This window comes from Malania oleifera, chromosome 10 (genome assembly GCF_029873635.1).
Source record: "Malania oleifera isolate guangnan ecotype guangnan chromosome 10, ASM2987363v1, whole genome shotgun sequence".
NCBI lineage: Eukaryota > Viridiplantae > Streptophyta > Magnoliopsida > Santalales > Ximeniaceae > Malania > Malania oleifera.
In genome coordinates this window covers 30,671,581-30,685,293 of record NC_080426.1, presented here as the reverse complement: position 1 = coordinate 30,685,293, position 13,713 = coordinate 30,671,581, and the positions used below count along the sequence as shown (strand labels likewise).

Below are 13,713 nucleotides of genomic sequence, written 5' to 3'. Positions count from 1 at the left end.
TAACATAACTGCACTATCATTATTGAAACGAGAACCAGAAAAGAAATTTTGTAGACTAATTGTTTGCCTTGTCCGAATCATCCTTGTGAGTTTTTTTTTCCAGAAAATCACCAACCTTGAAGATATAGAGCCCTGAGCACATCTTGGCATTGCCAATTGTCTTCCCCGAATTCAAGTCCTGAAATTCGCACGAGTTAGGGAAGAATTTAGTAACACAGTTAAGCTCTTTAGTGAGTTTGCTAATAGAAAGTAAATTGCAATCTAAGTTTGGGGCTAGGAGGACAGAGTTTAGGGTGAGGTTCTTCGATATAACCACAGAACCTGTTCCTGATACTCTTGAGAGAGACCCATCTGCAATTCTGACAGAAAAATCTTCATGACATGAACTATAAGTACTAAAAATCCTTGCATCTCCAGTCATGTGATTGGAGGCTCCTGAATCCACAATCCACGGGCTGATTTTCTCTCTTGTTGCACTGAGAGCGTTTAAAAAATTACCTTTGTGAGCCAAGGATCCAGTTCCAATGACAGGTATTGGAGGATTGTTTCTGGTTGATCAATTTTTGAAAAAGTTCCATTTGTTCTTTGCTGAATAGACTCTGTTCTGGCTGTGTGTGGTTCTCGTCACAGGAGGCCAGATGTCCACAGCTTTCTCTGTTGTTGAATGGATGTGAGGGCTTCCAATTGGTGGGTTTTCCATGAAACTTCCAGCAGGTCTCCTTGGTTTGACCAGTCTTCCAGCAGTGATCACACCAAGGTCGTCCTTTTTTCAGTCTTTTGTTTCCAGCTTGATGTTGAGGCCCTTGAACCGGGAGTGCAGATCCTTTAGGGCTGTGAGCCGTAGTTGGTGGTCCCATCATCACTTTATTTCAACTCTCTTCCATGCGAACTTCTGAAAATGCCTCTCAAATACTAGGTAGCGGTTGCAGCCCCATGATAATTCCTCGAACTTCATCAAGGTCCTTGTTGAGGCCCAACAGAAACTTATAGAGTCTTTTCTTTTCAATGATTTATACTTGATTCCATCTTCTGGGCAGTTCCAATCATATTCTTCAAACATGTCTAATTGCTTCCAATTCCGTGTGAGAGTGTTGAAGTATTGAGTGACCGTGAGATCTCCTTGGCGTAGATTGTGAAGAATACTTTCAACAGCAAACAGTTTGGATGAGTTATCAAAGCTAGAATACGTTTGTTTGGCTGCGTCCCAGATGTCCTTTGCGGTCACATGCAATAGGAAATTTTCTCCTATTTCGTTTGTCATTGAGTTGATAAGCCAGGACATCACCATGTTGTTCTCTGACTTCCATGTTTTGTACTTCGGATCTTCTTTGCTTGGTGGGGCTGCTACTCCGGTGAGGTAGTCATCTTGTCCCTTTCCGCAAATGAACATCATTACTGATTGTGACCACTGAACATAATTCTGTCCATTGAGTTTGTGCCCTGTAATGGGCAGAAGATTGCCATCTGATCCTCCATTGCTGCCTGTGGCTTAGATTTCAGGATGGGAGGTGACTTCAGAGAAGGATTGACTTTGCCAAGCCATTGTCATCCCGTATTTTGTCATCTATCTATGGTTCAGATGTGACTCTGATACCATCTTGATTTTAGAGAAGAAAAAATAATTCTCTTATTTCTTAATGATAAATGTACAGCCTGTATATAATGGAAGGAAGAAAAGTTCATTTCACTAGATTTGGTAACAAGATACTAATTACCACAAAATCAGGAAACTAGCCAAATATAGGAAACTACAAAATAGGAAACAAACTAATAGAGATATCAGGAATTTTCCAGAATCTCTTTATTCCTAAATTAACATAGTCAACTAATAATAAAATTCAAAATTGCTGCAGCAGTATCCCTGAAAATCAGGGATCGGGTATTTCCACAATTAGTATAGGTCTAATATGCTTGGGAATCAAGCAAATGAAACTAGGATACCTAAATGCTACTAAAGGGGGCATTTGGCTCGGGTTACCTACAAGATCGCCTAGAATGTGGTCTCTAGAGCATTGGATGCCCATGTTTGGGAACTGGGGGAATCCTATGCGGCAGGCATGTTGGACCTCTGAGAGTGCAAGATGGTTCCAAAACATGGGTATTCAATACCCATCTCTCCCTTAGGTGATATGAGATTCACATGGGATCCAACATCATGGGCCAAAAATATCCCAACCATTTTTTTTGCTGTTGGACAAAATTGCCATTTCTTGTTCACTAATAATAATAATAATTATTATTATTATTATTATTATTTATTTTCAAAATTTTGATTATTATTTAATAGTAATACATATTATTTCTACTGAAAATTACTGTTATTATTGTTTGTTTTGTTTTCATTAATGTGATTGTTATCATAAAAATGTTATTATTATTATTACAATTAAATAATTACTGTTGTCATGGTTGTTGTTGCCATTATTATTATTATAGGTTTGCACATTACAAGCATGTAAGTAATATTACTGTCATTAATTATAGGTTAAGGGTATTTCAGTGATCTTATTGACATAATGTTAGAACCCAAGTCAAACGCCTCCATGAGATGCTGCTTTCTTAATAAACAAAACCCTAGAATCTACTCATTTACTACCTAATAAAATGTCACTGTAAAAATGCTGCGAAAATAGAAAAATTCCTAAAAAATAATAAAAGTGCAAGATTGCTCAAAAATATCAAAAATTCCATAAGTAATGAATTAGCACCACAGACCTCAAAGGTCACCCTGTGCTATTCTTCCCCAGTTGGTAAAAACTCAACCTTGCAATTCAAAATACAAAAGGCTCAAGAACTAAAGGCCTGTCAAGGCATAGGAGGCAGAAACAAAGTCACTTTCCTTTTAAAACTCCACATTAGAAAGACTGAAATTTTGAAGAATGAGTTGAGTTGAAGTACTTGTCTGGAGTGATAATCCAACATGGGAGACCTCCCTGAATAACTTCAACTCCAATACTTGGAGCTGTAGAATCTCTATAGAATCTTCATCGACATGACCTTTTTTTGCTCATTGAACTCTTCAAAGGATGCATGGGCTAGATATAGTTGCAGCTTAGGAGCTCATGCATTAATTACTTTTGTTCCTAATTGTTTAATAATAGGAAGAATTCCTTTGTTGTTCAGCTTCACACATGAGAGAAAAATACATAGAAAATTTTCTAATATGCATTCTGTCTCCCCTAAAGCAAGAATCGTGATTTCTACAATGGCTGAAAAGACCTGCTCTGAATTTACTCTAATGGATGTAAGGAAATGGTGGAAATAATCAAGGATCAATGCTTCACATTCTGGGTCAAGCATAACTAGAGAAGGCTTGACTTTGGCCATGTTTTCAAGAATGGATATCCGACTGTTGCATGAATGACTAAACCTGTCATGAATCTCATTAAAAGTTAACACAATCAATTCAAGCACCTCTTTTGTTTTGGCATCCGGATAAAGCATGAGGGAGTTGTGATCCTCACAACACTAAGGCAAGCAGTGGTAGCAACCTTAACATCTGTATCTGAGTGCCTCAAAAAGTTAACATGGACTAGTGCCTAAATTAAAGGTGATACTGCATCCTCTAGTGATTTTGGTGAGACTTGCTCTACATGTGTTGAGGGTAAGGTCAACATTTACTAATATCTGAATTAAAGGAGAGAGTGCATCCTTTATCGAATTTGGTGAGACTTGCTCTATTTGTGTCAAAAAACGCGCCAGTTGATTTGACAAGAGCAAAAGATCATCAACTGAAGGTGGAGGAGAATGGAGTTGATTTCCAACTTCTATGAGATGCTCTTGGAGTTCCCTGTCTTGTAGCAGTGGGGTTTTGGCAGTGGCATTTCTCTCTCCTTTTTTTCTTTTTCTTTGCTTTTTGTTTTTCTGGTTCTGTTCTGTTAGACCAGTTCAGACTGGTCCAGTTTGATTCTGTCACTGGTTCAATTAACCTTGTCAGTTCAAGCCTGGACTGATTTGGGGTGCCAGTTTAATGAAAAGGAAAACCTCCTTGTTTTTGCTGCCAGTCACCCATGAGTATGCAAGCCGTCTTGCGCTTGTAGCATCTCCTGTTGCTCATGCAAGCAAAGATGGTGAAGAGTCAACAGGGAAGCTCAAAAATGAATGATGAGGCAGGAGGGGTACATGGTGAAGACGAGAGCAAGGTCAATGTTAGCTGACAACATTGATACGCGAGAGGACTGGAGGTGCCTTCTGTTCAACAAGGTGGATAGGTGAATCGATGGCAGTCAGTAAAGCTCCAACAATGCAGGTGGTGGCAAAAGAAAGGATCTCGAACGAGTGGAAACAAAATAGAAACCTGAGGTTGTTGACGAAGGTGGAGAACTGAGTTCTGGTGACTTGACTGTGACTTAGCTACTGGCTGAAGAAGTCATGTGCTGGCGGAGTTGTACACAGACAGCTTAGTGCCATTTGCAGATGGTTGCTCGATGGTGGTGGGGCAATGGCTGGCATAGCAATAGGCTCTGATACCAACTGATGTAGGATCTTACGTCCTCGTACGAGGGATAAACCCTAATAACTCAACTCAATTCATAATATTAAAGTTTGAATAAAATTTCTTACAATCATATATTTATTGGCCCTATATGCTCATGAATCAAGAAAATGAAAGTAGGAAACCTAAATACTGCTAAAATACCTTTTTGCTAAAAATAAAACCTTAGGATCTACTGGTTTATCACCTATTTTACTTTAAAACTGCTGCAAAAATCAGAAAAGTCCTGGACAAAAAATTACCAGATTACTCAAATATCTCAAAGATTCCAGATGTAATAAATTTGCATCACAGGCCTCAAGGCCGACACAGCATCAATCAAATTTATCTAAACTATTCAAGATAGAGGTTGAGGCATTGGTCTTGGAGCAGTGTTAACACAATAAAATTGACCAGTGGGCTCAACTGGCAAAGCCTTTTCTGATGGCAGTTCTTCATGCAGTGAACAAACAACAGTATTATTTAGGGAAAAAGACACTCACCTCTCCTGAAGTTTTGAAAAACCCCCCCTAAGGTTTCAAAAATGCTACAGACCTGGGGAATGACGGCCAGCAGTGTGAACGACAGCCACCTACCATGGTAGGTGAGCCACCGCCACCTACCATGAGATCTTGCCACAAGCCAGAGGCTATAAATTGAGACCCCCCACCGAATCTAAACTGCACACATCTCAACTACAACTTGTGTCCTCTTCTATTTTTCCATATTTTATTCTCTGTGTACATGTTAAATAGGGACCCAAGTATGTAAAGAATACACAATTGAATATACAATTGATTCATTCTCATTCTCTGCATGGTATCAGAGTTCGGGTTACTCTAAAACCCTAAGCAATCCATGGCTGCCCAAAAAGGAGACAGTCATGAGTCCAGCCAGTCGGCAACCCAGGAAGGAGAGTCAAAGATAACCTCCTCCATGGGCTCGGCCGGCGTATTCGAGAATTCCCCACTCTATCTTACTATTGAAAAATTCAATGGTAAGAATTACAGAGAATGGGCACAATCAATCAAGCTCATTATCGACGATAAGGGAAAGCTTGCCTTTCTTACCGGTGAGACTCGGCGACCACCTCCTACCGATGCAGTGGCATCCTAGAAATGGCGGTCTGAGAACTCCTTGATAACGTCGTGCTTGATAAACTCTATGAAGCCAACCATTGGCAAAACGTACTTGTTTCTCCCGACGGCAAAGGACGTGTGGGATGCGGTGCACGAGACATACTCCGATGCTAAAAATGCTTCCCAGATTTTCGACTGGAAGCCACAGCAAGGCAACAAAAACCGAGGCTACCAAGCCACGATTGATAATCAAGCCGAGAGACCTCAAGGGGAGAAAAGAAGTAATAGTTCCAATTCAAGCGGTGCATTTAACTTTGAGCAGTTGGAACAACTCTACAAGATTTTCTCTACCTTTCAGACTTCGGGTCATTCTTCCACAAATATTTCTTTGGGTTCTTTAGCCCAAAGAGGTAATTTTTTGCAAGCCTTGAGTATAGCCTCTAGATCCAAAACTCCTTGGATTATCGATTCTGGTTCCTCTGACCACATGATTGATGCCTATCATCTTTTCTCATCATATTCACCCTGTGCTGGAAATTTTGAAGTTAAAATTGCAGATGGATCACTCTCGTCTATCGCAGGCAAAGGAAATATCCGACTCTCTAACTCCATCACACTGAAGTCCGTTCTTCATGTTCCTAATTTATCCTGCAACTTACCATCCATTAGCCAGTTAACTAAGAATTCCAATTGTTTTGATAAATTTCTTCCCTCTCATTATGTTTTTCAAGACCTATTATTGGGGAAGACGATTGGCAGTGCTAAGGAGTGTGAGGGACTCTACTACTTTGAGGAGGCTAATGTGAGTGAACAACGTCAAATTGCTATCTGTGATTCTGCATCTGTTCCTAAGGATAGTGATATTTTGTTATGGCATTTTAGAATGGGTCATCCTAATTTCCAGTATTTGAGACAATTATTTCCTTCCACTTGTTCGAATAAAACATCATTTGATTTTCAATGTGAGATTTGTGAAATTGCAAAACACCAACGTACTTCTTTCCCAAAGTCCAAATACAAACCAACCTTACTGTTTACTATGATTCACAGTGATGTATGGGGCCCATCTAGCACTCTCAATCGTATCCACACAAAATGTTTTGTTACTTTTTTATTGATGACCACACTCGTATTTGTTGGGTATACTTGTTTAAAGACAAAACTGAAGTGCGTTCTGTGTTTATCAATTTTCATTCCATGATTCAAACATAATTTCACACGAAAATTCAAATTATGCGTACAAATAATGGCACAAAATATTTTAATCGTATTCTAGGAAATTATCTCCAAGAACATGGAATAATTCGTCAAAGTTCCTGTGTCGACACCCCCCAACAAAAAGGGGTTGCCGAACGAAAAAACAGACATATCCTTGAAGTAGCTCATGCATTACTGTTTACTACCAATATGCCAAAAATGTTTTGGGGTGATGTCATTCTCACAGCTACATATCTCATTAATAGAATGCCTAGTCAAGTTCTCTCTTTTGCCTCACCTCTTCAAAAATTGCAAGCATTTTTTCTAAACTCTCGTCTCAACTCAAATTTCTCTCTCAAAGTGTTTGGTTGTACTGCTTTTGTCCATATACATCATCGACATAAACTAGATCCACGCACCGTCAAGTATGTCTTTCTTGGCTATTCTCCTACCCAAAAGGGGTACAAATGTTATGATCCTAAAACAAAAAGGGTATTTGTTAGTCTTGATGTTACTTTCTTTGAAACTATTCCCTATTTCCAAAAGCCCTCGCTTCAGGGGGAGACTTTGAGTAGTAAAGAAGCTCAAGTTTTGGACTTCAATACCTTTATTATTGAACTTGAGCATGTCCCAAACACTGAACCTATCTTGAAAAGTGCTTCTAATCTGCCAAATACAGAAGAAAACTTAAATTTAGGGGGAGATGCAGGAAAACAATATAACAAGGAGATACCTATCTACTCAAAAAAGCCAAAATTAAAGGACACAGAGAATCTCATGCCTAAGGCACCAAAAGAGTCGGAACTGGTGATAGATCCAAGCAACCATGAGTCTTCATCCACTCCTGATTAGGTAATGTCTTCAAGAAATCTTGAGTCCTTTGATAAACCTGCACGGGCTGATCTCAATTTACCCATTGCTCTCAGAAAACAAACTCGGTTATGTACTCTCCATCCCATTTCCAAATTCATGTCTTACAATACTTTGTCTATAGGGTGTCGTACTTTTACCACTAATCTTCAGAGAGTAAAACTCCCAAAGAATATTCAGGAAGCCCTTGAGATCCCTGAATGGAGAGAGGTCATGAAGGAAATGCGAGCCTTGGAAAAAAATGGAACATGGGATGTGATGAATCTACTGAGAGGGAAGAAACCAATGGGCTTCAAATGGGTGTTCACTGTGAAATACAAAGCTGATGGGACAGTGGAACGGTACAAAGCCCGCCTTGTTGCAAAAGGGTTTACTCAAACCTATGACTACACAAAGACTTTTGCACCCGTGGCAAAATTGAATACCGTCTGAGTTCTCCTAGCCTTGGCAGCCAACCTGGATTGGCCACTCCAGCAACTTGACATCAAGAATGCTTTTCTGAATGGCGAACTAGAAGAAGAAGTCTTCATGACAATACCACCAGGCTTTTGTAAAAGGGGTGAAGAAAACAGAGTATGCAAACTCAAAAAGTCCCTGTATGGACTCAAACAGTCTCCAAAAGCCTGGTTCGATAGATTTACAAAGGTGATTAGGAGCCAAGGATATCGGCAAGGACAATCAGACCATACTATGTTCTTCCGACAGTCTAAGGATGGGAAGAATGCAATTCTGATTGTATATGTCGATGACATCATCCTAACTGGAGACAACATAGCAGAGATGGACAAGTTGAAGAAAGTCTTGGCCACTAAGTTTGATGTAAAAGATTGGGGACAAATGCAGTATTTTTTGGGGATGGAAGTTGCTAGATCAAAGAAGGGAATCAGTGTTTCTCAGAGGAAGTATGCCCTAGACCTCCTAACTGAAACCGCAATGCTTGGGTGCAAACCAAGTGATATCCCCATTGAAGCAGGAAAAAGAAGAGAAGACATCGGAAAACCTATTGAATGAGAAAGGTACCAAGGGAAAGTCACCTAGAAGCAGTGTACAGGATTCTTAGATATCTCCAAGGGATCTTTGGGGAAAGGACTATTCTTCAAAAAATGTGAAAGCAAAGAAATAGAAGTCTTCACAGATGTTGATTGGGCAGGATCAGCAGAAGATAGAAGGTCTACTTCTAGGTACTGCACTTTTGTATAGGGAAACTTGGTTACTTGGAGAAGCAAAAAACAAAACGTTGTGGCCAAAAGTAGTGCTGAAGCAGAGTTTAGAACGGTGGCGCAAGGGATATGTGAATGACTGTGGTTACGGAAACTCTTGGAGGAGTTGCATGTCATGGTGAAGTTCCCTATCAAACTCTACTATGATAACAAAGCAGCCATTAACATCTCTCTCAATCCAGTCCAGTATGACAGGACCAAACATGTAGAAGTGGACAGACACTTTATCAAGGAAAAGGTTAAAGAAGGAACCATTTGCATGACTTATGTTCCTACTGAAGAACAAATAGTCAACATCTTCACCAAACGACTACCTCGACAAAGTTTTGATGATTTCACATACAAATTGGATATGGTCAATATCTATGATCCAACTTGAGCGGGAGTGTGGAATGACGACCAGCAGTGTGAACGACGGCCACCTACCATGGTAGGTGAGCCACCGCCACCTACCATGAGATCTTGCCACAAGACAGAGGCTATAAGTTGAGACCCCCCACCGAAGCTAAACTACACACATCTCAACTGCAAGTTGTGTCCTCTTTTGTTTTTCCATATTTTATTCTCTACGTACATGTTAAATAAGGACCTGAGTATGTAAAGAATACACAATTGAATATACAATTGATTCATTCTCATTCTCTACAAGACCTCCCCTAAGGTTTGCCAAAAAGACATAAAGCTCTCAAAAAACTTTTCCTTTTGCAAAATGCAAGGGGAGGTTTGTCTTTTTGACAAACCTCAAGGGAGGTATTTGGAATTCTTGAAACCTCAGGGAGATCCCTGGAATTTTTGAAACCTCAGGGGAGGTCATTGTCTTTTTGACAAACCTCAAGGGAGGTATTTGGAATTCTTGAAACCTCAGGGAGATCCCTGGAATTTTTGAAACCTCAGGGGAGGTCATTGTCTTTTTGCCAAACCTCAGGGTGGTCAATATTTTTTGCCCTATTATATAATGGACCATCATTTTGTTATATATACTAATCATTGTAGCGTAAAGTATTTATAAAACAGTGTCTTATCAGCTAAAATTTAGCGAAAATGGACAGCTAAGCTTGACCATGCACAGTATGTGATCATTGGGCTTTGACTATGAAATTTGATATAGCTAGGGGTGTTGACAATTCAGCAGCTGAAAAGTTATTACTTATATTGAGAGATGGAGGGACAACTGATTGATGGTTATCACTTTTCCAGTGCGAGTTGGGTAGACTGGGTTAAAACATAAGGGAGTTGAACTGTTTGCAAGAAATTATTCATCCCATTTGGGAACAAACAGGTACATATGCCCAATAGTCCCATCTGCATTTTTCAACCTTATTGCCAAACTGCAGTGGCTATTCATGGTGACTTGAAATTTCCTCCTCGACTTTATGGATGAGGTGAGATTGTGAGAAAGATGAGGTGGATGAGTGGTATAACAATAAAAGATAAACTAAGGAATGAACACATTTGCAATAAGCTTGGCGTAGCTCCTGTAAAAAATAAGATAAGGGAGAGACACAACTTAGATGGTTTGAGCATCTGTAATGTAGGCCAAATAGTGCGCCAGTGAGGAGTAAGCTAGTTATTGAGGGAGGAGCAGTAGAAATAATAGGGGTAGACCTAAAATAACTTGGAATGAAATAATAAAGATTTAATAGTCCTAAATTTGTCGGAGGAGATTGCCCATGATCACATAAGTTGGTAGAAAAGGATTTATGTAACCAATCCCACCTAATGGGACTTAAGGCTTGGTTTTTTGTTTCTGTTGCTTTTATAGGTCATATTTAGGAGCAAATCAGTCAAGTTGCTTATAATCTTATCTGCTTGCTTGATCAAAGGTGCATCCTGCCTTTCATGTTTCTAACTTCAAAAAGAGGATTGGACCCATGACGGGTGCCTCCACCAACATGCCTTGTTTCAGCAATGATGGTGAACTTCACATTGAGCCTATTGCTATTTTGGATAGAAAAATGGTGAAGCATAAGCATGCTATAACAAAAGTGCTAGTGCCATGGTCCAAAACCCCTCCAGAAGATGCTGCAAGGGAGCATCTGCATGACTTCTTGAAGAAATTTCTTGATTTTCAACCTGGAGGAAATGATTGATTTCCAAGAACATGGAATGCTATCTAAAATTTACCTTATTAGTAGCATGTGCTATTTAGCCTTAATTTGCTCCCTTAATTTTTGTTAGTTCCTTGATTTAGCTTTATGTTACTCTATTTATGTAGTTTCCTTTTATTTACAGTAGGGTGTCATTTGGATCAAAAATGTCTCAAAATCACATTTTTAGAAATTCCTAGGAATAGGCTTCCTCGTAGGAATATTTTTTGTTTGGTTTGTGTTGTAAGATTTATAGGAATATAAACAGATATTCGTATCAATGTTTGGTTCAACATGGGAACCGTGGCAAGCATTTCAAAAATATTATTATTATATCCTTGACTTGTAATAATATATGGAGAATAATAATCTTTTCAGCTTGAAAAACTTACTTTAATATGGACTGAATTAAACCCATGTCCTAAAAATTGCAACCATCATAAATAATTTTTTTTTTTTTTAAATCCAACACGTTGTAATGTATTTCTTTCATTTTATATTGTTTTCTATTTTTAATATTATACAAAAAATTATAAATATTATAATAGCATTTAACAATTCTATATTAAAGGGAAATTAATCACGAACTGGCCAACGTAGTGGGGACAATTTAGTCCCAAAAATGGGATGCCCATCCATGGGTAGCACTGGAATGTAATTACCATGTTTTATGGAAATCCTTAATCCCCAAGGAATGTGAGACCATCACTACTGCCCCAAAACATAGGAAATTGATGCCATGGGCATCACCTTCCCAAGTATGTTGAAAGATCCCATCAAACAAACAGCCCCTAAGAGACTAATTTAACGGATGTAGGTACTGCAGTTCATTGAGAAATAAAAGCACATTTCTTTTTTCTTGTCTTTAGGGGTTGATCCCTCTCAAGCGATCAATTTTCTTTCATTTGATACAGCAGTACTGTTTCACACATTTAACAGGTGTGGATTTCATGTCTGTAACTTTCAAACATGCCAGTTGTCAGAGAAGTCTTGTCCATCATGGCATAATAGGCAGATTTTATAATTAACAATGTTGTTGGATTTTGATAAGTTCCAGGATCTGAGGCTCTGAGCTAATCTGCATTTAACTCGAGCTGGCTCATGTGAGTTGGGACTCAGCGTGTTGTACATGCCCTGCTAAGGATCAAGCCTCTTATTGTAAATTGTGTCAAATAGCATTCAAAATCTTCAGAATGACATTAAGCTCAGAACTTTTCTTTTGGTGATTAAATAACTTGGCAATTTAAGACTGCTCAGTGGCCTAAGAAATTTGAGTTTGGCTAATTGTCAGTCATGACATTCATAGGTTGTACCTTTATTTTTTGGTGATTAAATAGCTTTGGCAATTCAAACTGCTGAGTGGCCCAAACATAGGGTTTGGCAAATTGGCAACCATAATCTGTTTTATGATAGGCCAACCTGGACATCACCAAATTTAGGCATTCTGATGTGTTCCAGAAATTCATGTCTTTGATTTGCAGGACGAAATCTCAATTTATGTGCAGAATAACATGTGGAGTCCTGAATATCCAACATTGGTTTACAAGAAGGATTGATCGCCAACCACTCCCACTCTTCTTCAAGTCAAATCTGCTTGGCTGTGGCAGAACCCATGGGGTTAGAACATCTCATCGCCCTTTAAATCCGAATACCTCCATAGCATTAGTGTATGTATTAACCATTCTTTATCTGGTACATTGACCTTCAATTATGCACCTACATCCCTCTCCAATGTTGAGCAGCTTGTAGGTTATGTTCATTCTTAATGTGTTATAAAAGTCAGCGAACTACTTTTTGGTTTATTTTATTTGTATTGTCTGTATAAAATTGATTTGAGTGCATAACCAACTTCCTGGAGAGGTTGTCTCAATGGCTTGGTATTGTTTTGTTGGGGTCAAGTAATTTTCATGATCATGCATAGGTTGCATCTGATGAGTTACAAAGGAAGTATTTGTGGTGAAACTGAAACCTTTCCCCAGGCTACACAATCTTCATACTTGGGATGATTGTTTTTCTATTTTTTTATTTACTTGTTTGGGATTTTTAGGTCTCTTTTGTGCAAATTTTTTTATAAAAAAAAAAAATCAAAAAAATTTATTTTAAGGAATTTACTTTTGCGATTTCCATTATTATCAAGTTTCTATATAAAAACATTCTTAAAAATCTAAATATGTTATTTTAGCGTAAAAAAAAAAAAAACAAAAATATAGTAATATATTGACTTCCTTAAGGTTTGCCTAAAAGATATTCATATTTTAAGAATTTCGCTGATCAAAACGATCCAAGATTTTCTTTATATTTTGTATTTAAAAAAAGTACACCTTCTGAGGGGTAAGCATCTCAAAAATCAAATATTAGATTTTTGAAGCTCAAATGGGGGTAAGTGTTTTTTTAAGCAAATCTTAGGTCTGTTTTATTTGTTGAAAGTTTTACTTGATTTGACAAATTAATTTTTAATTTTCTATTTTTATTTCTCTCTTCAAACTTGCGCACCTGAATTCCCACATTAAAACTGCAATAGATTCTACTATTTTTAAATCTTACATTAACACACAGCTTTCACACAAACAAATCCAATTCCAACATAAACACAAATAGAATCAAAAGAAACATTTCAAAAACTCAGAACCCAAGTCAAATTCTTGGAGCCCAACACGGAGGTGCAAACTCAAACATGATCAAATGCGGATCCGGACCAACGCCCACGTTCAATTTGAAACCATAAAAAAGAAAGTGCACTCTAAATGCATTTTACAACAATAATGGCTCGGAGTTCATTCACAATT

General features: G+C 38.4%; 1 protein-coding gene across 1 annotated transcript in view; it reads left to right on the top strand.

Moving 5' to 3' along the window:
• The window catches only part of LOC131165368 (NAD-dependent malic enzyme 62 kDa isoform, mitochondrial), a 126,331-nt gene extending 113,534 nt beyond the window's left edge, over nucleotides 1–12,797 (top strand). Inside the window, exon 19 of the mRNA XM_058123095.1 lies at nucleotides 12,409–12,797. Coding sequence (XP_057979078.1) covers nucleotides 12,409–12,483 — 75 coding nt within the window. The 3' untranslated portion in view covers nucleotides 12,484–12,797. The remainder of the gene's footprint in view (nucleotides 1–12,408) is intronic.
• Nucleotides 12,798–13,713: the final 916 nt, after the last annotated feature.